The following is a 25669-nucleotide window of genomic DNA, read 5'->3' as shown; positions in this document are numbered from 1 at the left end:
AACCAGGCCTCTTCTCCAGCGTTTGTGCTTGATTAGCTCCAGAGAAAAACTGAACACTGCACATTCTTGAAAGAGAGAAATAAGAAGCATGCCAGTTAGCGCACAGCCCTGGAGAAGCAGCTCTGGCTGCCTGAGCTCTGTCCTCATCCTCTCATGTTTAAGGCTTTTGGCAAGGGCTGGGGGCTTGGAAAGGATCTTGGCAGACAATGCTCTGATCTTGCCTGGGTATCAGCATCTCCCCTAAGCCCTAAATTCTCTCTCTTCTTTCATTTTGCTACAGTCTTCAGCTCTATTGTGCCTCTTTCTTGGGGGCCAGAACTGAGCCACAGCTGGAGAGTTGAAGGGATCTGACTGTAAATAAATACTCATTGTTCTCTGTAGGGTTTAGATAAGAATTTGGGGCTTGTGGTTAGGATTTTGATTGTTGTGGGGCAGATAACTTACCAGTTAAGGCACCTCGTGACCAGCATTCAGTGGTTTGTGTTAGGAGTGAGCATTGCTAGCCTTTGGGTCTGTACTGGTTAGTTTTTACTGTCAAGTTGATGCAATCCATAGTTACCCTGAAGAAGGAATTTATGTTGAGGAATTGCCCAGATCAGATTGGCCTGGGCCATGTTCTGTGAGAATATGACTGTTTAATCGTGACTGTTGGTTAAAGTGGGAAGGTCCAGCCAACTGTGGAAGAAACTATTTCTCAAACAGGTGGTCCTGGGCCATATAAGCAAAGCTGAATAAGATAAAACCCAGAGAGCAAGGCAAAAGCAGCATTTCTCTGTGGTTTCTGCTCCAGCTTCCACCTGAGCTCTTGCCTTGACTTCCCTCCATGATGGATTGGCATCTGGAAGCATACACCAAATAATCTCTTTCTTCCCACAAGGTATTTTTGGATATGGTGTTTATCATGGCAAACTATAATAGGTCCTAATGGAAAATGTGATGTGGACAGTTTTGCTTTTATCTTCTGTGCCTAATCACTTGCTCAAAAATTTGGTGGGTGGGTAGGATCTGACAATATTTTAATTTCCAGTCTCCAACAAGAGTTAAAGTACAGCATTTTCTTGCCAATTCATCTCTGTTGTGCTGCGATGCTGTACAACTGTCCACTGTTCTCTAATTGTAGAGCAAGAGTTTATAGACAATAAAGAGACTCAAGTGTGTGTGCATGTGTATTATACTCTCAAGGATAACCTCATGTGGGTCATACTCCATCTGAAAGCATTTCTATCCTTAGATTTTGTTTCTCTCTGTCTCTGTGTCTCTCTGCCTCTCTCTCTGTCTCATCTCTGTCTCTGTCCCCATGTCCCTGTATCTCTCTCGTGCGCACAGGTAGTTCTGTGTGTGTGTTTCATGTGTGAATATGAGCATGGATGCTGAGATCAAAAGACTTCTTTGATTGTCGATCCTTAAGTACTCCTATCTTTTGTTTGCGACAGCAAGTTTCATTGGCTTGCAACTTTTCCATGTCACCAAGATAGCTGGCATATGGCTTTTCTGGTGTCTACCTGTCAGATATGTGGGTTTCCAGGGATCCACCTGTCTAGAATGCAGGTTTCCAGGGATCCAGCTATTTCCTTTAGCCATCTTGCCATAGCTGGAATTTCTGCCATTACTCACTACACCTAGCTTTTGTTGGTGGGTTGTGGACTGAATTCAGGTACTCATGCTTGGGAAGCAAGCACTTTTCTGACCAAGCTATTTCCCCAGCCCACTGATTACTCTTTTGAAAACATCTATCTCAGAACTCTTAATATATCAAGCTCTTCCTTCTCTGTAAAGTGACCATCTTTGGCATAATCGAGTCATTTCTTTAAGTCATGTATTTATATAGCTCAATGGACAAGCTTCATTAAAGGACATGGGGACATTTGGTGCAGGCAATATCCATAGTACGAAGTATAGATGCATGCAGATCATCATTTCATAGCCCCAGAGATTTGATGTCAAGGCAAGATAGCCTAGGGTTTAATTTAGAGAGGCTAATGAGAGTGTTGGATGACTAGAACTCTGGCCGTCATTGTCACCCTTTGCTCTCTGCAAGGTCCTGTGGCCGTATTAATAATGTCAGTAGTTAGGTATTGATTTGACTTTTCTCTCCAGATAAAGTTGTAGAAATTACTGAACTCTTTTGATCTCCAGTCCCCTCATTTAAAACAAAAGCAATAATTTCTAGTTCTAGTTATTGGTCATATTCAATGAAGTAATGAGTATATTAGGCATTGTGTCTGGCACATGGTAAGAATTCAACAAACACTATTGTTACTATTAATTTTCCTTCTCTATAATGTCAACAGTATGGGAAGAACACAGTATGTTCCTCTAATCAACAAACCAAACAAGGCATAAGCTCAAAGAGGAGTGAAGCACTTACAGTGGAGTTGTAATTAAAAAATAATAATAATAAGATGAGAGGTATGAGAAGTGGTTTGTCCTTGAGGATGTCATGAGACAAACCATCAGTTATGTAGATTTGTCACTCATCTATGTCATTGAAGAATCCTTGTTAAGAGAAGAATGGGGCAAAGATGTCTGAATGTCTGACTGGGCCTAGTCTCAACAGACCTCAGAGTATCCATGATGATCAAGTTGTACCTTACATTTGTGTGATGAATATGTCCAAGGTCATACTTTATCTTCAAGGCCATCTACCTACACCTTGTCTGGCCTCTCTGAGAAGCACGGTTTTGAAGGATCTATCTGATTTTTCATCTTGGAACAAAACAGATCTTTGATGTTATAACTGGTTTCTACTATGACACTAAGGATTATGGACCAAATTCAGGGGAAGAGTAAGTTCTAGTCTTAGCTCATGAAGTCACAGTCACAGGCTGTTTTTATCTGAAGTCACTGAGATGTCCAGGCATGCTTTGCATATGGTCTGCCGGAGTGACTGGGTTTTAAAGTAACTGGTTATTTTTTTCTCAGTTCCAGCTGTTAACCACAGAGCCATCACCTCTCCAGGACTTTTCCCTCTCCCCTTGGACTGGGATGCCTCATTTTTGAAGAGATAGAAGAAAATCTCAAATAATGAGATTAAAAATTCTGATTAAAAATTCTAACGGTCATTAGCAAAAATACCCACTGCCTCTTCTGTTACTTGTTTAATAATTCCCTTAATGTTTGGTCCTAATGGAGCAGATTATTATCACAATTTTATTTCATCAAGATCACCTACTGCATGAAAACAAGAAGGAAAGAGAAAAGGAGCATAGCCAAGAATAGGCATTGAGCATTAGCCAGCTGGAGATGTTTATTTATCGGCTTCATGCTTGGCTGGTGAAGTTTTGAAGGGCTGGTGCTCATAGCCCAGGGAGAAAGCCTGTCTCACGCTGTTCTGCCCATGGGTTGCTGAGACAGCGACCTGGAGTGCTTTCGCTTCTCTGTGGATCCTTTAATCTCCCAGCTTGGCTGTCATGCATAATACACACATTTATGCATGGCTGTGCACACACAGCTACATTAATGTGTTCTATGAGGGGCTGTCCTTTTAATATCTGACACTGATTAGAAGTCACATCCATAATGTCTGCCTCAGTTGCTTCGTCTCTCATAAAACTGTTGAGTTTCAATACAGAGGTATGTCAGGACCAAGCTCTGCCTTATTCCTCACTGCCCTTTTAGAGACCTAGGTCATTCATTAGAATGAGAGAATCCACTGAGGTGGCCTTGGACCTAAAAACACAGTCACGGTAAACTACTGCTCTATCATTTTGTTCTACTCAGCATCCCTCGGCCTTAGCATTCTCATTAAGGCAAAGACAGGTAACTGAAGCCACTGAGGTTCAGGGTAGAGCTTAAGAAGCAATGCATTCTCTTGTGTTGCAGTGGGGCAGCAAAGCCAGAGGTCTGAGTTGAGAAAAGAAATATCTCAAGAACCAAAAAAAGCACCTCTAAAAAAAGAATTCGAAGGAGGATAATCCGAAATAGCCCAGGCTGACTCCAGCAAGCTTGCCTCCAGCCACTGTCCCTGTTGGCTCCAGATTCTCATTAGATGAAACTCCTGTGTCTCATAAAGGAGTTAAAGACAAACCTTACAGATTTGAGAGGAAAGACAGTGATCAAAGCTAAGTGTCTCAAAACTTTCAGACACCTAGGAAAAGCAAAATGAGGTAAATAAGTAAGAAGTGATCATGTTGGGTCCACCTTGAAGAAAATCTGCTCAAAATATCACGAGGTTGGAGGGACCCTATGGATCATGCTGTCTACAAAGGTTGAACAAAAGGTTCTTCATGTCAGAGTTGGTCTTTTATTTATGGAAGGTTGCTGTTCTCTATTTTGAGCAGGCAAATAGCATTTTAATGAGGTTGGTGCATAGGAACATTCACTTTCTTCTCTTAAGCACTGGCTACTTTGGACTTGGGATGTGGAAAGGGAAATCTGGAGGTCTTAAGGCAGCAGGCAAGAGTAAAACCATACTCCATTGAGAGGCTGGCCAGGTGTGGCGAGGCTGCTGGTGAGTTGTACAATTGTGCAATTGTGAGTCTGCAGACTCAGTGCGCATGTTATGGCTCCTTAATTAATATGGTGGCCAAGGCATTTCCACAAGATTAAAATCTCCAGAATGTCCCCAAGAGAAGGTGATGTCCTTAATAATGTATAAATTGAACTTGCTGCTTAATATGTTTAAAACGTTTCACTTGTCTTCTACTTGGGTAGGAAATAGGGAAGGGATAATGGATTTTTATTCACCAGCCACCACAGAAGAGAAAATCTGTCAGAGAAGATAACCAAGGAATTTTCTTCCTAGTTTGGGTGGCTTCCTCTGGCAGAAAAGGGATTCTCAAGGTCAAGAACTTGTTACCACCATCTTGATGGCATTATTTGACTTCAAAGATCTGCCTGTACCTTTGCGAAGGAAGATGTCTTTTTTGTCAGGGCTAAATGGAGTTGATGGTTGCTTCTGAATCAACTCCATTATGTCCCCGGTCTGTGGTTTTGGCTTAATGGGCAGGAAGCTGTGACTATGTTCTTCCTACCATTACCCTACTAGCTTAGCATTATTTTGAGATTGTCATGAGTCATGATTACAATCGTTAACAATTGATAACATGAGTTGCTGCATTTCTTTCAGTCACCTTATGCTGTAGAAAAGGCCTTTGTTAGGTTCAACAAGGCTATAAAGTTTGCAGAAAGTTGCACAGTTGGCCAGAACCATTATTTTATATGGAAGTATATTAGTTTCATTTATTATTGCTGTGATTTATTGCCTGAGAAGATGCAACTTAAGGAAAGAAGGCTTAATTTTGGCTTAGATTTCAAGGGGCGCCGTCCCATTAAGAAGAGAAGCCATGGTAACAGAAGCTTTTATCAAATGGTCACAGTGTATCCACAAACAGGAAGTAGGAGGCTTGGGAATTATCAGTGTTAGCGCTTTGCTTTCATCCCCAGGCCACAGGATGGTCACATTTACATTCAGGTTTGGTCTTTCTTCTTCAGTTAAACCTTTCTGTAAACACTCTCATAGACACACTCAGATGAGTGTTTCCATGGTGATTTTAAATCCAGTCAAGTTAACAAATTAGTTTAATCACCACAGAGATCTTCATACTAGCAATTTAGGCCAGTTTCCTACTGAACTTACAAATCACAAGGTAGGAAAGGCTTTGAAGCTATCATCTGTCTGTCTGTCTATCCATCTACATAACATTTGTCTATTTATAACTAGTCTATCTATTCATCATCTGTCTGTCATCCATGGCATTCATTCTTTATCCAAGGAAATCTGGTTCTGGATTAGGCTGTAGATGTCCCAATGGGTTGGCTGAGTCTTCTTTTTGTTTGGTTCCTGGAAAAGTCAAAGGCAGATGTTAGTTATTGTTGTCATTTAAGAGTCTTGTGCCTGATCTTCAGTCATACTTAAGGAAAAACAGGAGACCAAATGTGCCTATTTAATTCTTATATTTTTCACTACTATTTAATTCCCTTAGGGATGTGATTTTGAATTCTGTGTGTCCACTTGCCTCGAGGGATAATTAATGATGTCTCAGATTTACTCTACTGTTACTCCTCCACTGGGCTTTGAAAGGCTAGCTGATTGATTGGCCACAGTCTCTTGACAGATGGTCGCTAGAAACAGAATCTCAGCTTTTCCACTTTTCTGCCAATCACACAGCCCAGGTAATGCTCTAAACTTCTGTGACATTTAATAGATCCAGACTCCTTTGGTCTATGACTTATTGATCATGTGACACTGATCAGAGGAAGGTATCACCGGCACCCAGGTTACACAGAGCCTCATTTCTTGTACAATGTAGATTTACCCATTGCTGTTCTACTAGATGCTTTTAGCACCGACTTAGCCTGGCTTTGTTTTATGCTTGCGTTTACTTCTGTTAGTTTGATTTTGTTCCCTGACGAGGATGTAAACTCCATTAGATCAGGAGCCCTAGTTCTATTATTTCTGTAACAGCAATAACAGAAACCACTAGGAGCACACACCTCTAATGCAGGTCTGGCAAACACTCAGTGAGCAGCTTAATAACAAATAAATTAGTCACATAAGTAGTGGGCTTGTATCAGTTTAGCTTGTAGGCATAGCTACAAGCTATAATACAGTGTATTCAATGTTGATGAGCCCTGTCTCCCTCTGCCCCCTCCTTTTTTTCCATTCTTTCCTTCATTCTACAAGCAGCTATTGACTTTCTGCTTTATGCCAGGCACTAAAACTAACTCTGGAGCTATAAGATATATGTCAGACATGACCCTTTCATTAAGTCTATAGTATGTTAGAAGAGACGGAAAAGCCAGTCAAAGGCACAAGTACATGGGGTTAGTGTGGAAGGGTCTGTGTTCAGGCCACTGAGGCTTAAGAGGAGTCCATGGAAGTCAGGATGTTGAAGTAACTTTGAAGAGTCAGCTAAAGTGGGAGGTATGATCCAGGATTCAGGGTTAGTATACAGGGGGTCCTGTGATTGAAGCAGGGGATTAGGATGAAGACAAAAAGAATATCTGACTAAAATTTTACTGACCCTGCTTTATTACTGTCAATATTATAGAAACCACTGTTACATTAAAAACTATAAAACATACAAATTATCTGACAAACTTCATGTGCCTCTGTCTCAGGTGAGTTGCATAAATGTCAATTTCATAATAAAGCAAAGGTTGTTCTCATGTGTTTGATCTCTATTAAAGCTGGTAGAAATGATTTATTGATTTTTAAAAGAAAAATGTATTTTAAAATGTCACCTTTCTTGCAAGATATTTGTGAACAGATGTGGAGTCCTCATATACTTCCAATGCAATTGTACTTAGAAAATGTTAAGAGTTTTGAAAAATCAGTAAAGTGGTCAGAAAACTCATGCAAAGATGAATAAAGCATAAAACAGTGCTATACCATTAGGTCAGTTGTTACTTACTTTTAATGTTCAATGTCTGCAACTTATTGCTCATCACCTAAATACAGATGCGCCTTAATGTTTTGTTGTGGGTTTTCAATGCCATAAAACCTGTGCTTACACAAACACGCTCTGAACAGAGTGAGGGAGTCCAAAAATCCAGAGCCAGGCAACAATTGCCTCCTGAAGCCAGTTTGGGCTGAGCTGTGTGTTCCTGCTGGACTGTAGGCGGAACTCTATCTGCACTCAGATGCCAGAAGGAATTTGTTCCTCCAGATAAGCTTTCATTTGCAAAGAACACCTTCCTCTTGCCTTTCCTCCTCATTTGGTTAACAGGAAGTCTGAGCTGCCCTTGACCTGAGGTTTGGGCCATTTTCATAAGCCACCTCTTTTAGAGTCTTCAAAAGAAATATCCTAAGACATCGGTGACTTTTGTTGGTAAATTTTCCTCTGAAGGTAGGAGAGCTAAAAATAATAGCTATTCCAATGAACTGAGCTTCTCTGAGAATACAATTATAGCCTGATGTGTACTCTCAGGATCTCACTGTATAAGGACAGTTTGTTTAGCTTTCTAGACACATGACCTATTCAAATATAAAAATGGGCCTTTTTTTTTTATTATAAATGGGCTTTCCACTTCTACATGATATCATTGAACAGAGCATGTACGTACTTCAGATGAATTCATACATAGTGAGCTTATTATCACAAAATCTCATCATTAGGTTACACATAAATATTGTGTAACTTTACATCTTGCATATTATTATTTACATAATAATCACAATTAATTGGTAAATAACAGCAAAGTTTTGAGACATTTGTCGCCAACTTGTGTTATGGGAGCAAAGAAACTATAGAAGAACTTGAGGTCTGAGGATCTCTTCCCCTATGCCTGAGGCAAGTTGTCCCTCCTGGCTGGAGCTTATTACTGGTTACCAATTACTAGCCAGCTGAGGTCCTCAAAAATCACTGCCTCTCAGCAGAGGAAACATTCTACTGAAGCAACACTCAAGACACTAAATACACAAGTTTAGCTAGATAAAACCTTGTTTTCCAGCTTCCTATAGGTTATATGTTTTAGAGGAACAAACATAAGACATCTTTGTTTGGATGTCTAGACTCTATATATATGAAGTTAACTATCTAGGAACTTAAGAGAATGGACTCAGGAGAAGAGCAATGAGAAGATCTGGGAGTTACCCACTCTGCTTCACCAATGTCGTAACTTCTCTGGACCTTGAGCTGCTCACCATATGAGGAGGTCACACCTGGAGAGTTTCAGTGGGTAGCTGTGCTGAAAGGGAACATACATTTCTTTGTTCAGATGCAGCTAAATTGGAGGACCTAAAAGCATCTTGTTAGCATGAAGTGGTACATGCTATACGTGGTCTTATTTTAACATGGAGAAAATCAAATGGGAGAGAGCTGTGAGCTAGCTGTGGACTTTGGCGAGTTTCTTTTTGTTCACTTTATGAAGTGAGAATGGATCCAAGCATAAGCACCCCTACCCATGTTGCCATTCTGTCCTTCGGGTTTGGGAAGAGCGGGGGGAGGGGGGTAGAGCTTATGTTTCTATGGTGACTGAAGCCGAGTGGTCGATGGGCTCTGTGACTGTAGTCTGGAGACATGTTCTCTATGGAGATGGCTCAGTAGAGACACTGCTTACTGCACAAACATGACGACCTGAGTTCATCACCAATGCCCACATAAAATTCAAGCACCGTGGTTCACTGTGGTGAGATTCTGTAACTTGATGCAGCACAGGGCAGGACAGAGATAGGAGAAGCCTGCGAGTTAGCAGGCCAGACAGTCTAGCTGAAGCAGGAGCTTCAGATCCAGCAACAGAACATACCTCAAAAAATAAGGTGACTATCATTAAAGGAAGACATCCAACAGTGACTTCTGGTTTCTGCACATATGTTCGTACATCCCACCCCCTCCATACAAAGAACATAGGCTCTGAACTTAGTCGCTAAGGCTCTATTTCAGTCCTTCTAATCACACATGGTATGACCTTGGACAAATTATTTAAACTCCATGCCTCATTTTTTTCTTTCATACTACAGTGGTTAAACTGCCTCTTGGAGTTAGAACTGTATTTTGAACAATTGTCTGATTCATAGTAAGCACCCGTTGATGAACAGCTGCTATTGTTTTCGTATTGAGCTATATGGGCAATGAACCAATGGGCTGCATTTTACTGTAACCCTGTGGTGGCCATCTGTATGCAGAATTAGTAAGGAGGGGTGGAGGGCCTCCCAAGGAACCTTGTGTGAGCTAGAAAGATGGTGCTTAAACCGTTCCTAGGGGATTGATGTTTATGTCGCTCTTACGGCTCTTTAGGGAATAAAATTACCTCTGGCTTTCAGTGGCCTAATTCAATGTCTGACAACTTCTCTCGGTTGGGAAGTTATTCCTTCTGTGTGGCTTAATTACCTATTGTTGAAGCTTTAGTTTGGGGGTGAGAGAAAGGATAGCCCATCTGACTCTGCCATGAAGATGATTGACGGCTCTGCTGAAAGCTATGAGGTCATACAAAGATGCTTACTGTCAGAGGATTAAGTCAGATCTAGATTTTATTCAGTCGAGTACATTGTCATGGAGGCAGGGTTCTGCTCTGTGTGTCTGAGAGTCCCCTATATGAACTTCAGGGGACCTAGGAAACTTGGTTTTATATTTTTACCCTATGCAACCAGAAAGTGTTTACTCTCTCTGTATTTTCCCGAGAGATTGCATCAGAAGAATTCAACCTCAAAATAAAATAAGATTTGAAAAGCAGAAAGTCATGTCCCCAGCAAATCTCGTGGCTTAGTATGTCACTTAGCAGCTGGCTCTACTGTGTGTTTCTCTTTCTCCTCACATAGCCTGTTTGAGCAAGGTAGCATGTATGTAAGTGTTCTTGTTTGCATATATGCATGCATGTGCCATTTCTCAAAAAGATGGTGGTACATGGAGGATAGGAAAATTTACTGAGGGACTGTATTTATCAATCCAGGACGTAATCATTGTGAAATTAGAAACAAACAAACAAATAAACAGATGTTTTAATTTGTTTGGTAGAATATTCTTGATCTATTGTCACTTGATTGGGCCCCATGGAAAATGATAAGGACTTTTTAGCTCTATAATATACAGTAGGTTGGCAATGACTGGAGCCAAGGTCAAGAGGAGAACCATTTGGCACACCTTGACCTAATGAAATAGATTTGAAGGGATGTTGACCAAAATAAAGGGGTGAAATGGACTTCGTACCAGAAGGCGTATGCCTGTGGAGCGCTCTAAAGGAAAGAACATGGGAAGCTATCTTCACCTCTCCAAACCTCACCCTGGGCTTGTCAGGGCCAGTTGTTCAGCCTTACTGAGCACTCTGTCCTCATCTCCAGAAGGCAGCTGGTGCTGTCCTGACTTGTAAGAACCGGCCTCTGAAGTGGTAGCCTCTCAGTTCTTGAAAGCTCAGCAAAAAACTCCTCCACCAGCCTGACTCTAGGATATGGTATCAGCCCTCTCCTCCATGGAAGCATGGAAGCAAAAACAAACTGTGTTTCTGCTGCCCGGGGCATGTACAAACAATGGGGTTTCTTCACCAGTTGGTACTGTAAATGTGTTGATGGTTTTTCCTGCTGGGCCAGTTGTTCTGATGGAGAGAGTTGAGGTTACTCTGAGCAGAGTGTTGATGTATTGGTGCCAGTCACTTTACATCATTACTTGACCTAATACTTAGCAACCTCTGTGAGCAGTTAAGTGTCGACTTCTTCATTGTACAGACAAGAAATCTGAGTTTTAGAACTGATAGGACCCATTGATTTGTGGATCAAGTGTTAGGATCCATCTAAGATTGACTATTTAGAAAGGAGATGAAACTCGATGCCACCCCATGCTGGCTGCTAAAAAGAAAGCCCCAAATCAGCTGTATGTGTAGCATGTTTGTCTGAAGAAACAAACTCTGTTCCAGAGTTCTGCAACTGAAAGCCCCAAATCTCAGTCCTGCCCACTCTATGTCTCAAATATTTGCTAAGCTAGGAACAACTAGATTCTTTGAAATGATGCATTAACCACACCGTTTCATTTTCTCCCTTATTAAACACCAGTGTCGGCAGAGTATCCCTTGATTGCCGAATGATGCTCACTGTAAGCGCTCAGTACATTTGATGGCATGAGTTAATGAATGAGTGATGACTGCAGTTAGCAGATGGAGCAGTGATACTGTGGGTAGAGCTTACCTTTCTTTGTGCAAACACCCGATGTCCTGTCTTTACAGGGTGGCATGATTGCATTGCTGCTATCCATCTTGTGCCTGGTGATGATCCTGTACACACGCAGGCGCTGGTGCAAACGTCGTCGGGTTCCCCAGCCCCAGAAGAGTGCCAGCGCCGAGGCAGCCAATGAGATTCACTACATCCCATCTGTGCTGATTGGAGGCCACGGGCGGGAGAGCTTGCGCAATGCCCGTGTGCAGGGCCACAACTCCAGTGGCACCCTGAGCATCCGGGAGACACCCATCCTGGATGGCTATGAGTATGACATCACAGACCTGCGTCACCACCTGCAGAGAGAGTGCATGAACGGAGGGGAGGACTTTGCCAGTCAGGTCACACGCACCTTGGACTCCCTACAGGGCTGCAATGAGAAGTCTGGGATGGATCTCACACCAGGTAGGATGGGGCCTGTGGAGTCTTGCTGGGGGAGACAGAGTAGGCAGGGGTAGCCAACACCTGTTATGTAGATGTACCAATGCCTTTCTTCAGGTGGGCAAAAATAACCTGTGTCATGGGCTCCACCCCAACTGAGGAGCCATTAGCAGTTAATGAGTCCTGGGAGAAGAAAAGCCAGTTGTCTTTATGAGTGTAAGGTTGCCTGTGCTCCAGTGGACAGCTCTACACCCACATACTTAGAGGTAGCACCAGTGGGATATAAAAAACTCTATTAAGAAGACATAAAGTTGAGATGGGGAAGCGTGTGGGATGATATAGCAGGAATAAGAATGGGACGTAAGGGATGCATCTGATCAAAGAACACTGTATATGTTTATGAAATTCTCAAACAAAAAACCCCCAACAACCTGTTTTCTTAGATAACTGTGCTGATTTTCTAATCCATAAAATAGGCGTAAGTTTGAGCTACTTCCGCTTTCACCCAGCTTGGGAGCAGAGAGGCGTCTTCACACATAGCAGAAGTAGGTTAGAGCCTTTTAATGCATCCTGGGAGCCCTCTAGGTAGCAAGGTAGCTGCATGGGAAACTGACCTGGCTTGCCCTTTTTGTATGTCACATATTTGCACAGGCAACTTCATTCTTTAGTGACGTGGCGGGTCCTCAGCTACCTGGTTTTTGGCTGGTTGGTTTATTTGTTCTGTTTTTCTCTCTGCCTCCTAAGATGTGGGCCTTGGATCTTCTAATTGCGTTATCTTTCCCCTGCTTCTGTGGTCTCTACACAAGATGCATTTTTTTTTCAAAGAAAATGAAGGAGTGCAATCAAAGCATCAGATCTTAGTTGCTAGATATAACTTTGGAGAGAGTGGATAGAAGAGCCTTGGCCCTAACCTAGCAGAACAAGATCAGGGTCAAAAACATGCAGAATGGGAAGAACTGTTCTTTTATGATAGCCTACACCTCTCTCTTTCAAGCTGCTATGAATAAGCACATCTTGAAAGGAAATGCCCTCAACAGTGATGCTTCAAGACACTGTCCAGTACCTTCTTTGAGGAAGACACATTTTGTACCACCTGCTGCTAAAGATGCATAGACTTTTGGTGAGGATGCAAATGGTGAAATCATATAATGGGAAATGGAAATTCTGTTTGGCATCTAGAAGATGACCTATATCAATAATCATTTCTTAATGCAATTTGAAGTCTGAGAACTTTTAAACCTGAGAATGGGAAGAGGATTCTGAAGCTTGTATCATATTCCCCACAGCACGTGGCATAGTACCAAGGCCATGCAATGAATATATGGCATTTGGGGGTTCAAATCTGAACTCCTTTAGGGAGCTGATAGATCACACAAATGTGTGCAGTAGCTAGAGTTTAGTCAGCAGGGAATGGTGAGGTCTGTGATGAAAGACAGGCCACATTCTGTCTGAATGCACACAGATTCTATTTCTTCTAAAACCCAGTGCTGGCCAGAGGGAAAAACCCTGCATTCTGTGTTTAGCCAAAGGCTGGCAAGCAATAACATTATCAATATGGAATTAGCTAAATTGGATTTTCAATTGTAATCCTCTTACTTCACCCCTCCCATAACTTTGTAGCCCCTAGAAAGCAGAGGACTGTCTCACTTTCTAACCGCCTCTCACTCCACATGCTCCTCCTTTCAGTTCTCTGAACCCATCTACTCAGCTAAAGTAGATTTTCTCACTTCCTTTATTTTTTTTCCCTTTTCTCTTAAGTTTTTATCTTTGTCTTGGCTTTTTCTTACATAGGGAGCGACAATGCCAAACTTTCCCTGATGAACAAATACAAAGATAATATCATAGCTACAAGCCCAGTGGATTCCAACCACCAACAAGCCACTCTGCTCTCCCACACCTCCAGCAGCCAGAGAAAGAGGATCAACAACAAAGCAAGAGGTACCCATATCTAGTTCTAAGTCTTGCAGGTGGGTTTCAGAATGTGGGTAGAGGTAGGCCATCAAAGCGACTACATATACAGTGACACATAGCTACAAAGATATATGTCTTGCACAATCTTCTGGAGGCCACATCAGTACTACTTGCCCCAAAATTTAAGAGTAAAACTCTTTTGATTAAATAGTTTCCAGGACATTAATATTTTCTAGGGACTAACTGAACAAGTATGCAAAGATATGTGTAGATGGTTGGTTATTACATTTTAACAAGCTAAAAATTGGAAATTTCCCACCAAGAGGGAATTGGTTAACAATCTGGCACATCTGCCTAATGTCCAGTGATTTACCATGTAGTCATTTAAAATGATTATATAGATCTTTATTTGTTAATATGGAAAGTTGCCCACCTATCTATTCAATGGGAGAAATGAGGTTTTAATGAAGGTATGGCACAATTCCATTTTAAAGGGAGATTAAAAACCCTTTACCCATTTCAGTATCAGAAAAGGACAGAGGGTATATATATCAATGATGAAAGAATTTGTTTCTAATTTAGAGGGCTTGAAGGACATGGTCCCTGCACATAAGTCTACCTACATTATTTATTCTTTTTGTGTGTGTTCTGGAATCAGTGAAATCTCAGCAATATAATGTCTTTCCTGCTCTGATGTAATCCTGGTCTCTTATCAACCAGAATAGAACATTTCTTTTTCTTTCTTCTCCACCGCCCATCATCTGGAAGTCCTCAGTGACATGTAAAGTCGCACAAGTCTCTCATCATGGAACCATGTTCCTTGTGGGGATCAGAGCACTATCAGTTGCTCCCATAAATGTGTGCTTCTCCAACAATCCTGGATATTGAGAAGTTCTACCCCTCAGTTACCTCTCCCAGACTGTCTGTCAACCAGTCTCATTTTTAATGATTTTTCCAATTAGGTCTCACCCTGTGATTCTGCATCATGAAAAGTGAAAATGTCTGTTTTGGTTCTCTATTCCTTTCAGCTGGTTCCGCCTTCTTGAACCCTGAAGGGGACTCTGGCACGGAGGCAGAAAATGATCCACAGCTAACCTTTTATACGGACCCCTCGCGGAGCCGAAGGCGTAGTCGAGGTAGGGAGGATGGGAAGGAGTATAAGATGGTGCGGGTGGGAAAGGAAGAGGTTAGGGAGAACTCTGTGGACACGGCCAACTTCAGCAGGAAAGATGCTTGGACCTCAGCTGGTGCTTCCTCCAAGGAAGAACGAAGAGCCTAGAGTTCAGTGAGAGTGAGAATCATCTCTCCCAGATAATGGCACTCTCAAACAAGTTTCCAAGTTGTTTGAAAGGCTGTTTCTTGGTCAGAAGACTCTCAATTTCTTCTGGAAGACTCAGCAGTCATTATTTTTTTGCTATTCAGACAAATAAAGTAGATGAAGTTTCATAAATTAATGATATGTTTACTCACTATCAATTTGGCTGCATTGGCCTTGGGAGCTAGGCTGGGTTAGGAGGGCATAGACAGTAAGGAATTATCTAGGAATTGAGAATATATAGGCGTTTTTGTATTATTATTATTATTATTATTATTATTATTATTATTTGGTCTTTAAGTCTTACTCATTAGAATCTCGAGACCTAAGCCTCCAGGCCCCTGGCACAGTTTAAGAAGCTAATTTGTTCTCCACGCTGGCACATCTGTCTGTGCAGCCTCTATGTACTGCTGCAGGCTCGTCCTTAGTGACTTCAGATATGACTCCTGCTGCAGAAGGGGTCACTTTCCATGACTTTACTGGCGTTGCCATTACCTCCGAGGGAGTCCTACAGGGAAACACCAACGAGCTTCAGCATTTACTCGCTGTGTGGCGTTGCATAAGGACACAGCTCCCCTGAGCATCAGTTCTCACACATACCGAATGGCTTATCGATGACTCCTACGTAAGGCTTCTGTGGGGATTACATCCTTTATTTATTTTGTCAACTTTTAAAGTACTAGGAAATCCCCATTGCTGCTGCCAGGTCTTCCCAACAGTAGTCTACAGCTTTTATAGAGCTCCATCTTGGAATGTACTGAACATACTCCCCTTGAGACACCATGGAGGATTTATGAATGACATCAGCTGTGTCCTTTTGGTGTGGACATAACTCAGTAGCATTTCAAAAAATACCTAGCCAGTAGCCTTCAGAGCTCACACATGTTGGCTGAGTCCTACCACTATTCAAATGTTCTTCATACAGAAACCATTCTTTCTAGAAACTGCAAGAAGGGAAGTGTTTTCATTCTGTCTTCCAGTGTCTGTGGGCTTCCCAGTCTGTAGCGTTGAGTTTTTCCTGACATCTTTTCCCCCAGAAGAGCCAGTAGGGCTCATTATTGCCTAACTGTAGATGTCTCATTTTCCTGAAGTGATAATGTGCATGACAGTATCCTCCTCTCCCTTGATCCCCAAAATATTTTATAGAAGAGCTACACAACCTAGTCTGTATCAAAGCAGGTTGTGTCTCACTTTAATAAAGTCTTATTTGAGAAACCCTCCGGTAATGAGTTAGAATTAGTTGCTTTACAACATAAAATTATTTGTTTCTTTAACTCCCAAGCTCCTGTAATACATCAACTGTCTAATGCTATTAACTAAACTGTAAGTTCCTTAGGGGTGGAGCATTCCTATAATTATTTTTTTTTCGAACTGCCTACTAAAGTATTCTGCCTATAATATATGTGTGTAAGTGTCTGCTTAATTGCACTGGATACATCTATCAGGCCAGCAAAAATAGTTTATAACCTACCTCCTATGGGTCAGCCTCTGTGAGAGGCAGTGGAAGCATGAAAACATGGCATAATGATTAGGCTTCACTTAATAATATAAATAAATAAAATGAGTACGCAGCAGCAATAACACTTAATTCTACATGGCAGCAATAGGAGGCAATAAAGAAGAATTAGCACTGAAACATAGGCAATGTATAGAATGTCTTGAAAAAGAAGTCTTAAGTAAGAACATTTCAGGAGAGGAAGGCAGTACATAAAAAGCTCCGAGGACTGAAAGCAATGTGGTTGTCAAGGAAGTAAGGGAGCTGGTAGTTCCAGCCAGGACATAAACATAGGGAAGGTAGGGATGAAGCCAGAAAATAAGCTAACTAGCAAAGCACAAACCTGCCACTCTGTTGCAACTGTGCTTGGTTGTGTAAACAAGCAACCACTGGAAAATGTGAAGGCAGGCAAGGATGCTAGATTGTACATGATGCAAACAGAAGAAAGGGACAAAAATATCAGTTGTAAGTTATTGCAATCACAGGAGAACAGTGGCAAGTGCCTGCAAACAGTGATGACATTGTGTGATAAGTGCTGTAACAGCAGGGTGCACTGAGGGCTAGGATGAGTGAGAATCTGTTCTTGAAGGTTTCAGGGAAGTATTTTCAGGAAGCTGCTGTTGAAGGGTAGGTGTGGACCAGGATGACAAGGTGACAAAATGGCCTTCTGTGGAGGAGGAGATAATATGTGCAAAGTCACTGGAATGGAAGTGATGGCCTAGTGAGAAAGCTGAAAAATAGTTTCCTCCAGTAAAGTCTAGGGCGCATGTTTGTAGGTTGTTCAGGAAAGAAAGCCAAAAGATCAGCAGAATCTAGGAAGTACATGGTCGTAGCTATATAGGCTGTGGATCTTCTGTCTTAGCTAGCTAGTGAGTTGTGCTTTGTGGAGTTCTCCCCTTCAGGTGGTGCAGATGTTAGCTGAGAGCCAAGGAGGGTGTCTATGAGAGTGAGACAGTTACTGCTGGAGTTCTAAGGTAACATGACAGGATAGAGGTGAAATTTTGACTGAAATGAAAAACCATCCTTAATGAAAGGCCTTGGTGTACGAGGATGTGTCTTGTGAGCCTACGGGAAGAGAGTTCACGAAGTTGTTTGAGTTGAGAATCCACCCAATGCAGAATCATACCCTGGACATCAGAGACAAGACAGGAAGCTGGGTTTTGAGAACGATGACAGCTGTAGTTTGTGGTATTGTGGCATTGTAGAGTGAGAGGGTATTTTGTTGGTGGACCTGCTGCTGTGACCAGGCTGGGTTGATCTCTAAGTGGAAAGAAACCAACTCTGTGTGTAATGCCCAAAATTATTCAGTAAGCCCCACATGCCCAAGGACCAGGTAACTTTCTGGAATGCTGGGAGTTGTAGTTCTTTCAAAAACAGTAATAACAAAGCCTCATTGGAAAAATATGGTGGCCTATAGGCTTGTCTTCATAAACCCTTGCCACTGGGTCTCAGGGCCATTCTGCTGGGAAATTTCAGGGACTGGTCCTGACCAAAGGCCATCTCTTAAACAGTAGCTAATATTTAATAAAACTTGCTTCAAATTTGGCCCAAAATGGTGGAATTGGTTTTTCTCTGGAAAAATCTCAGGATTGACACATGCTATAAAGATCGTAATGTGAATAGTACTTCTCAATCTTGCAAGAACCAGAGGCTTCCGGCAAGCTCTGCATCTTTTTCTCCTTACAACTCTCTCGAGTGCCCCTTGGGCGACCCTGCACGCTGACAGATGGGTGGTCACGAGCCCCAAACTCATCCCGGTGTTTCCGAAGAGCAGCAATTCCCAAAGCTCTAGCCTCTATAGCTTCTTGGCTCTGGCTATGCTCTTTAGACTCCAGAAAGCTACTTTGTGCTGCCTCGATTGTTATTCAAGGATGTCAGCCATGTAGAACCCTGAGCACTAGTACCTGACACATAATGGCCACTTCGTAAGTGTGAGCTGTCACAATTAGGGCCGTCTCTTTGAGACTTATTTCCCTCTTCTGCAAAGCAGATAGTCACTGTGCAGGCTCACAGGTATATTATGAAGAGGCAAATAGTTAAAAGGAAATAATGTACAGAATGCTCGGCACAGCGTCCTCCATAACGGGACTTGTATTACTATTCATAATAAATAGTAACATAAATAAGAACATTGCCGGAGAACTATACATTTTGTTGCCTTGCTTTCTTACCTTCCCATATGTGTCCTGCCTCTGAGTAAAAGATCCCTCTGCTTGCCACCACTTCAACCAAAAGCAGCAGAAAATTCAGCCCACCAGATGAGCAAAACAAGCCTTTCCTTTACCATTCCCAGTGGTGTCTGGACTGAGGGGAGGATTCCAGTGTGACAGCAACATTTGCTCACCCATAAAACAAGGGCAAGCTCCCCAAGTTGGGGAAACTCCCCTTGGAAGCCTGGGTACACATTGTGGGAGCATGGCCTTAGGGCACCCTCTGCAAACAGAAGTGGGACTCCACTATAGGGTTTAAACGATTTTGCCTCCAAGAGTTTTGAGTTCAGCTGGGGAAGTCAAAGGAGAGATGCCCCCTTTCTGGCCTCTTGTAAACCAACCCAGTCAAATAGCAGAGAATCTGCAGCCAGCTCACCACTACCGACCTTCAGGGCCACCAGTCGGCCAAGTTCCCCACTACTTCAGCAGGTCGTGTGATGTCCCCAATGAAGCTTCCTGAGGTCACATAGTGGAGAGGTTTTCTGACTGCTGTGGGTTTTGTTTGCCAACAGAGGTTCAAGTCAGATGGTCAGTGCCTGGATTTTTACCACTGTGTCTCGCTTTGTCTTGCTTTCAGTGGGCTCTCCTCGAAGTCCTGTGAATAAGACCACCCTGACGCTGATCAGCATCACCAGCTGTGTGATCGGGCTCGTGTGCTCCTCTCATGTCAGCTGCCCTCTTGTTGTCAAAATCACCCTGCATGTCCCCGAACACCTGATTGCCGATGGTGAGCTCATTCCGCCAAGCAACATGACCGCTGCTTCAGTAGCTGGCAGTTTTCAGGCTGGGAAAAAGATGGAGAAACCAAGGCTCACTGTGGGTGGTGTGTGAGGGGGTGGGATACACCCAAAAATGTAAGATGGAGGCTACAGTTAGATTGTCTGCAGATGATCTAAGAAACTGGGCTAATAAACTGAGCGGGTCATCTCCATTTCTTCATGCCCATGCTCTGTTTGCAAATAAGGCCCTCTGTAGAGAAATGAAAAGTGCACTGGCTCTAGATGGGTAGACATTATAGTCCTTTACTGTTTGAGGAAGAACAAGCTAAACAGGGCAGTAGAGGTGTTTAAGGATCAACCAGGCTTTGGCTTTTTTTTTTTTTTTTTTTTGTCCAGGTGGGAAACTGTTAACTGCCTTAACTTGTAAACCTGGACCTCAAAAGGAATAATTTACTTCCATGCACGGGGACCCCCATACAATAAGGGAGTCCCACAGGTTCTGAAAGTCCCTGTATCACTTGAGCCCACAGGACCTAATTGACTTGTTAATGTCTGTTCTCTTTGTTGCTGCAAGGCTGGAAACAGGTGGGGGATATTCACGGTGTTGGAGGACCTGCTAGCTCATAGCAATCAAAGACAGACAGCCCGTCCCTGTTACCTGGCTCAGTGCCCGTGCCTTGTCGCTGGGTCTGATGGAGCCATGCCATGGCCACTACCGAGTCACTCTGTCCCTGGGTCCCTTAGGAACATTCCTGCAATAGGGGATGAGGCATGGCAGTAGGCGATGATATGGCTGGAAGGCTTAATGCCCAGCTCTCACAGCAGTCAGTCTGGCTGCAGAACCTCCATCTGCCGATCCCTTGTGATGGTATTAATGGTAGGCTAGGACGGGTGGGAGTGATCTCAGATTAGGATGTGCTCTGTCTCTGGTGTCTTGCTCCCGGGCCTGGTGTGTGCACTCGAAGACGAGCTTCTTCTCTGTCACCCTGTAGGGAGCCGCTTCATCCTGCTGGAGGGGAGCCAGCTGGATGCCAGTGACTGGCTGAACCCTGCCCAAGTGGTTCTCTTCTCTCAGCAGAACTCCAGTGGGCCCTGGGCCATGGACCTCTGTGCTCGGCGGCTCCTGGACCCTTGTGAACACCAATGTGACCCCGAAACTGGTAGGCGGGAGCACCGGGCAGCGGGTAACTGTCAGAGAGAGCATGCCTTTTGCGATCATTCCTTTGACATTCAGACCATCTCTCCCAGTTCCACTGTGCCCTTTCCATCTCCGGTGTGGACCACACATGCATATCAGCATGTGGTTGAGCCACTGAGCATAAGAACATGCAATGGTCTAGCAACATCTTAACTGCAGCCTTACTCTGGAAAGGCCAGTTTGGAATAACCCCCACAATCCACTTGGTCATTGTCTAGGTGCCATGGCTAGCCATTTTATGTTGGCAAAATTAGTTCATGCTTATTATGAATAATAATATAGAAAAAAACAATAATTGTCTACATTTCTGTCTCCTAGATAAATCACTTTAAATCTTTTTATGCCCTTTCTTTTTACCTCTAATCTATGCATGATTTTTTTAAAGGTTTCCTGCAACTATAGGAAATCTACTGGAGTTTTTGTTAATTTGCCTCCTTAATATCCTATCACATGAGCATTCCATAATCACAATCATCGGTAACATTTTAGCGGTCACTTGGTTTGGCATTGTTCATCTGCATCATAGATCATTTAAACAGTCTCATTACTTTGAATTTAGAAAGGTCTAAACTTTTTATTTTTATAAATACTATTAAAACAAGTCTCCCCCCCAAAAAAAGAAATGTGGGGCCCATAGGAATTTATTTTTCTTCTAATGAATCTTAGAAATAGAACACTACACAAAAGCTGTGGACATGCCTAAGTCTGTTACTCCATATAGCAAGACTAGGTTAGTCCTGAGTGAAGCCCAGACTCGGGAAGTGTGCAGTGGGCGCTACTGCTTTACTTCTGGAGTATTGCATGCCCAACACCCCAAGTCTCTATGCTAGGTAGATTTGTACTTTTGTGGTAGAAGAGGTGTTTGCTCTTCATATCATGGCAGAATATTGAAGAGAAACAACTTAGAGGAAGAAGGATCTATCTTGGCTCATGGTTGAAGGAAGCACAGTCCATTCTGGCAGGCAGGATATGGCCTAGAAGGTTCTATCTGTGAGGGTGGGAAGTGGTGGCATGGTTTATTATTACATCTTTATGGGCCAGGAGCCAGAGAACTCTAGCTGGAAATGGAGCTCACCTAGAAGCTGTAAACCTTACCCCTACTCCTATGGCCCTACCCCTGCTGGCTGAACCTCATTCCAAGAGTTTCCATAGCCTTCCAGTGCCACCATCTGGGGACCAAGTGGTTGAACACATAAGCCTACAGACGAGTTTCACACTTAAGCCATGATAAGAGCTTCAGATACAAAAAAGACCATGTTCAGGAGCTAGAGTACCACAGGTGGGACCCTCCTGGAGAAGTTGTGTAGTACCATAGAACAAAAGAAGAGGTCATGAACCAAATCCTCAAGATGTTTATCTGTCGTGTAGAATTCCTGAGACAGACAGGGCAGGGAGTTGAGGCTGTCTCTTCAGAAAGTTCAGCTCAGAAAGGCCTTTCTACAGAGGTAGCCTAAGACACATAATCTATATTTTCTTGTAATCCAGTATTAAATCCTTTTGAGAAAGTATCAGGTAACTGTGACATCTAAAGTTCATGTTCTTAGGTTTTAAACTTATTTTACGTGGGCCCATCACAGAGATTCTAGGTCCCCATATGGAGGAGAAAGTACAGCACTTTCAACATCTGATGTCTAAGACGGTGCTTGCTTGCTGTCCCTCCTACGCTGTCAGGCAAACACCAAACCAAACAGATGGGCTGTGCACTATGCCCAAAAGCTCGTGTGCTTGGAAGAAATTAAAAAGAGCTCATCTCAGAGGTGGGGACTCTCCATGTAGCAGAGCTGGTCTCTAGTTCCCTCGTTCTCCAGCTGGTTAGGATTAGGAGGATTTGGGACAATCGTAGCTGTTAAACTCACTTCTGAGAGCAACAAGATCCCCAGAGGCTCCTACATGTATCCTCTTTGCCTTGAAAGAAAATCAAGGGCCTACAATTACATGTGGAAAGGAGGGGACTGGCTTTCCACATTTGGCAAGGTTAGACACAAGATGCCCTCTTACTTTATATAACATTTGCCTTTCTGTCCCTAATTTGCCCAGAGCTCCACAGCTAACTATAAGGAGAGTTTGTATTTAACCTATACTGAAACTACCTATCATGAAGTAAGATTGTCAAAGATAACATGATATACCCAAGGCATGCCAGATCCGACATGCTTGTCACTCAGCTCTTTAGGAGGAAACCTGTACTAAGCATTTCTGATGGGTGTGCCAGAGAGCTGTTTGTCTATATAGAAGTCTACCCTCCAGCCCCTTCCAGATATCTAATTTCTAGTCCTCCCTATAAAATCACTTTGGGAAGCCCCTCCCCTGCAAATGGTTTCCTGGTCTCTCTAACAACTAATGAATTTCCAACTGGGAGAGTCACAAGGGATGCTAAAAATAAGAACCCAAGCCTCACAACAAACTAAGGTACAACATCTTCATTTGCTGTGGCAGCCGAGAAATGGTGTTGTGGAGCCTTTCGTTTCCATCAGTGCTGGGACTGGAACCCCACCCACCCCTGTGCAGCTCCTGCCTGCACATGGGACGATGTGGTCATCCCACACGCTCATCACTAAGAGACTTTATCGCCTCCCACATGCCATCCTAGAGCCTTTCTCTAAAGAGCTGAGTGTGGGAATTGGCTTCGAGTCAAATCGACGTTATTTTTTGCAATCCTCCAGCTAGCTTACTTGGAAATGTCAGAGTGTTGGGACATGTGCTTTCCCAGCCGAGCTGAGGGGTCTGCCCATATGGACGCACAGGGCTGTGCAAATGCACTTGTGTATTTTTTTTTCACGCAGACACACGTACCCATAAACACACAAGCACACAAACACAGATGCTCAGGCACTGCGAAGGAGCAGCCTTTGGTGCCTGGAGCCCTACTCCCTAGGCAGCCTTCCTAAAAGTGTCCCAAAGTTAAATGTATATTCACACATTATCTGCCTGGGACTCCACAATGCCAGGTGGGAGAGGCAGACACATGGACTTACTCCGCCAGATGCCCACATCCTCCCCCCACAATCTGTGGAGGTGTGACATTGCATGGCAAAGGAAGGTAAAAATGGCACGTAGAATTGGGGTTGCCTAACAAACTGATGTTACAAAAGCAAGATTACCGTAGGTTATTTGGGCGTCCCAATGTTCCGCCAACACTTCTCAAAAGTAGAAGGGAGAACAGGTCAAAGAGCCATGATGAAAGAATAACTCATCAAGGTATTGTATACTTGAAAGATGAAGGGTGAGTCGTGAACCAGGTGTGCAGGCAGCCTTCAGAAAGGAGGAAAGCAAGGAAGCAGATTCTCACTTACAGCCTCTAGAAAGGAGCATAGCTCTCTAGAGACTTTGATCTTAGCCCCATAGAGCCCACATTGGTCCCTCTGGCCTACAATGACACAATGAATTGATGTTGCCATAGACGCATGAATTTGAGATCAGCTACAAATACCCCAAAGGAAGGAAAAACAGCTAAAGGAGAGAAACATGTTATACCCCTTCATCCTAAACCCCCATTATAATTCCATAACTTCTAAAAATGGTGGGGAGGTGGCTATGAAAGAACCAGGGCCTAACCTTCCTCTCCACTGACCTGGGAGGGGCAGAGCTCAGAGACCAACCTGAACAACAGCAAATCGCCATTGGCAAGTGTTCTTATAATCAACCCAACTCCTCAGAACTTCTGGTTGTGTGTGGCTATTCCTGAGAAAGGAGAGACCTTCATGCTTGTCAAGTGCATCTCTGCTATGTGCTGTGATACTCTTCTAGCAGGTATCAACTTGTGATGAGTCATCGTACCTGGCCATGGATAGACTTTAGGATGCTTGTGATTAGGTTCATACCGCTGATGACTTCACACAACATACTGTGGTCTATCTCTCCACTGCTTTGTAATGTCAGCTGGAAAATGTGTGGGAAAATTATTTCTGAAAAAAAAATCATGGTAGACAGTGTTTATCAGGGGCCCATCATGTTATTGTCACTGTGATTTGCTTAGACAGTCAAAATTTCCCCCCACAAGCTTATAAAGCAGACAGTATTTTTATCTCCACTTTAGAGAAATGTTGACTAACTGGCTTAACACTCTTGCCCAGTTAATAGCCCAGCTGTACTATAAGCTCAGGACACATGGGATATCAGGAACCACATGTCTGGTCATTTTGTAATCTTTCTTCCTATGTTTCCTTTCTAGATAGAAGGCTTAGGGTTACTCTCTTTTCTTCTGGGTGGCTTTTTAGAGTCTCAGTTTCTGATGCGGCCTTTTGCCAACTGCCAATCTTCTTGCCTACCTCACAAGACTGCCCTGCCTCCCAGGAGCATCTCTGGTCATCTGTAGTTCAGTGTCTGTTGGATCCTGTCATTGGCTGACTTTTCCCATGATTACGAAGGGTGACTTTTGTGGTTGTCTCCACTTTGTTTTCTGATGAGAGACTATCTAGTTTCATTGGTTTTTCTCTGTACTCATCCCAAGCCTTTGTTCCGTCATACGATCAGCTGTGGAGGCCTCGGACACTGGCTTCTTTTCTCAGCCACATCAATTCTGGCCACAGACTAGAGTGTGTTTCTCAAGATATGTAGCTTTTTTTTTTTTTTTTTTTTTTTTTAATGTCTGCAAGGAGTACAGGCATCCAAGAAACCTCAAACTTGGATGTTTTTAATATATATCTGATATGTTCTCAAAAATCCCTTCTTTCACAGGTCTTTTTATGGCCAGTTCAACTAGGTCAAAATGTATCAGCCTGCTGAGGAGCATGGACCAGGTTTCCAGACAATTCAGCCTCAACCCTTTTCCTTGCTCTGAGCCTTTTTCTCCCTGTCCTCTGTACCCCCATCTCTCTCTCTCTCTCTCTCTCTCTCTCTCTCTCTCTCTCTCTCTC

The 25669-nt window shown here is 43.1% G+C and overlaps 1 protein-coding gene and 1 long non-coding RNA gene across 4 annotated transcripts in view; one reads left to right on the top strand and one right to left on the bottom strand.

The window, feature by feature from the left end:
- Astn1 (astrotactin 1) overlaps positions 1 to 25669 on the top strand; it is a 330303-nt gene that overhangs the window by 137561 nt on the left and 167073 nt on the right. For 2 of the 3 annotated variants that reach the window (XM_055624474.1, XM_055624472.1), the window contains exons 3-7: positions 11596 to 11989; positions 13757 to 13903; positions 14905 to 15012; positions 19474 to 19623; positions 20608 to 20799. In XM_055624474.1, coding sequence (XP_055480449.1) covers positions 11596 to 11989; positions 13757 to 13903; positions 14905 to 15012; positions 19474 to 19623; positions 20608 to 20799 — 991 coding nt within the window. The remainder of the gene's footprint in view (positions 1 to 11595; positions 11990 to 13756; positions 13904 to 14904; positions 15013 to 19473; positions 19624 to 20607; positions 20800 to 25669) is intronic. The other variant, XM_055624473.1, reaches the window with a different exon arrangement.
- Positions 5302 to 11623, bottom strand: LOC129689327 (uncharacterized). Its single transcript, XR_008722087.1, has 3 exons — positions 11558 to 11623; positions 8542 to 8631; positions 5302 to 5782 (listed from the first exon to the last, which is right to left on the bottom strand). It is a non-coding gene; the product is annotated as an uncharacterized LOC129689327 (long non-coding RNA).

The sequence above is a fragment of the Psammomys obesus genome, unplaced genomic scaffold (genome assembly GCF_907164565.1).
Source record: "Psammomys obesus unplaced genomic scaffold, mPsaObe1.curated_primary_1811, whole genome shotgun sequence".
Lineage (NCBI taxonomy): Eukaryota > Metazoa > Chordata > Mammalia > Rodentia > Muridae > Psammomys > Psammomys obesus.
Note: the sequence above shows the minus strand (reverse complement) of the source record. Positions and strands in the feature narration are given on the sequence as shown.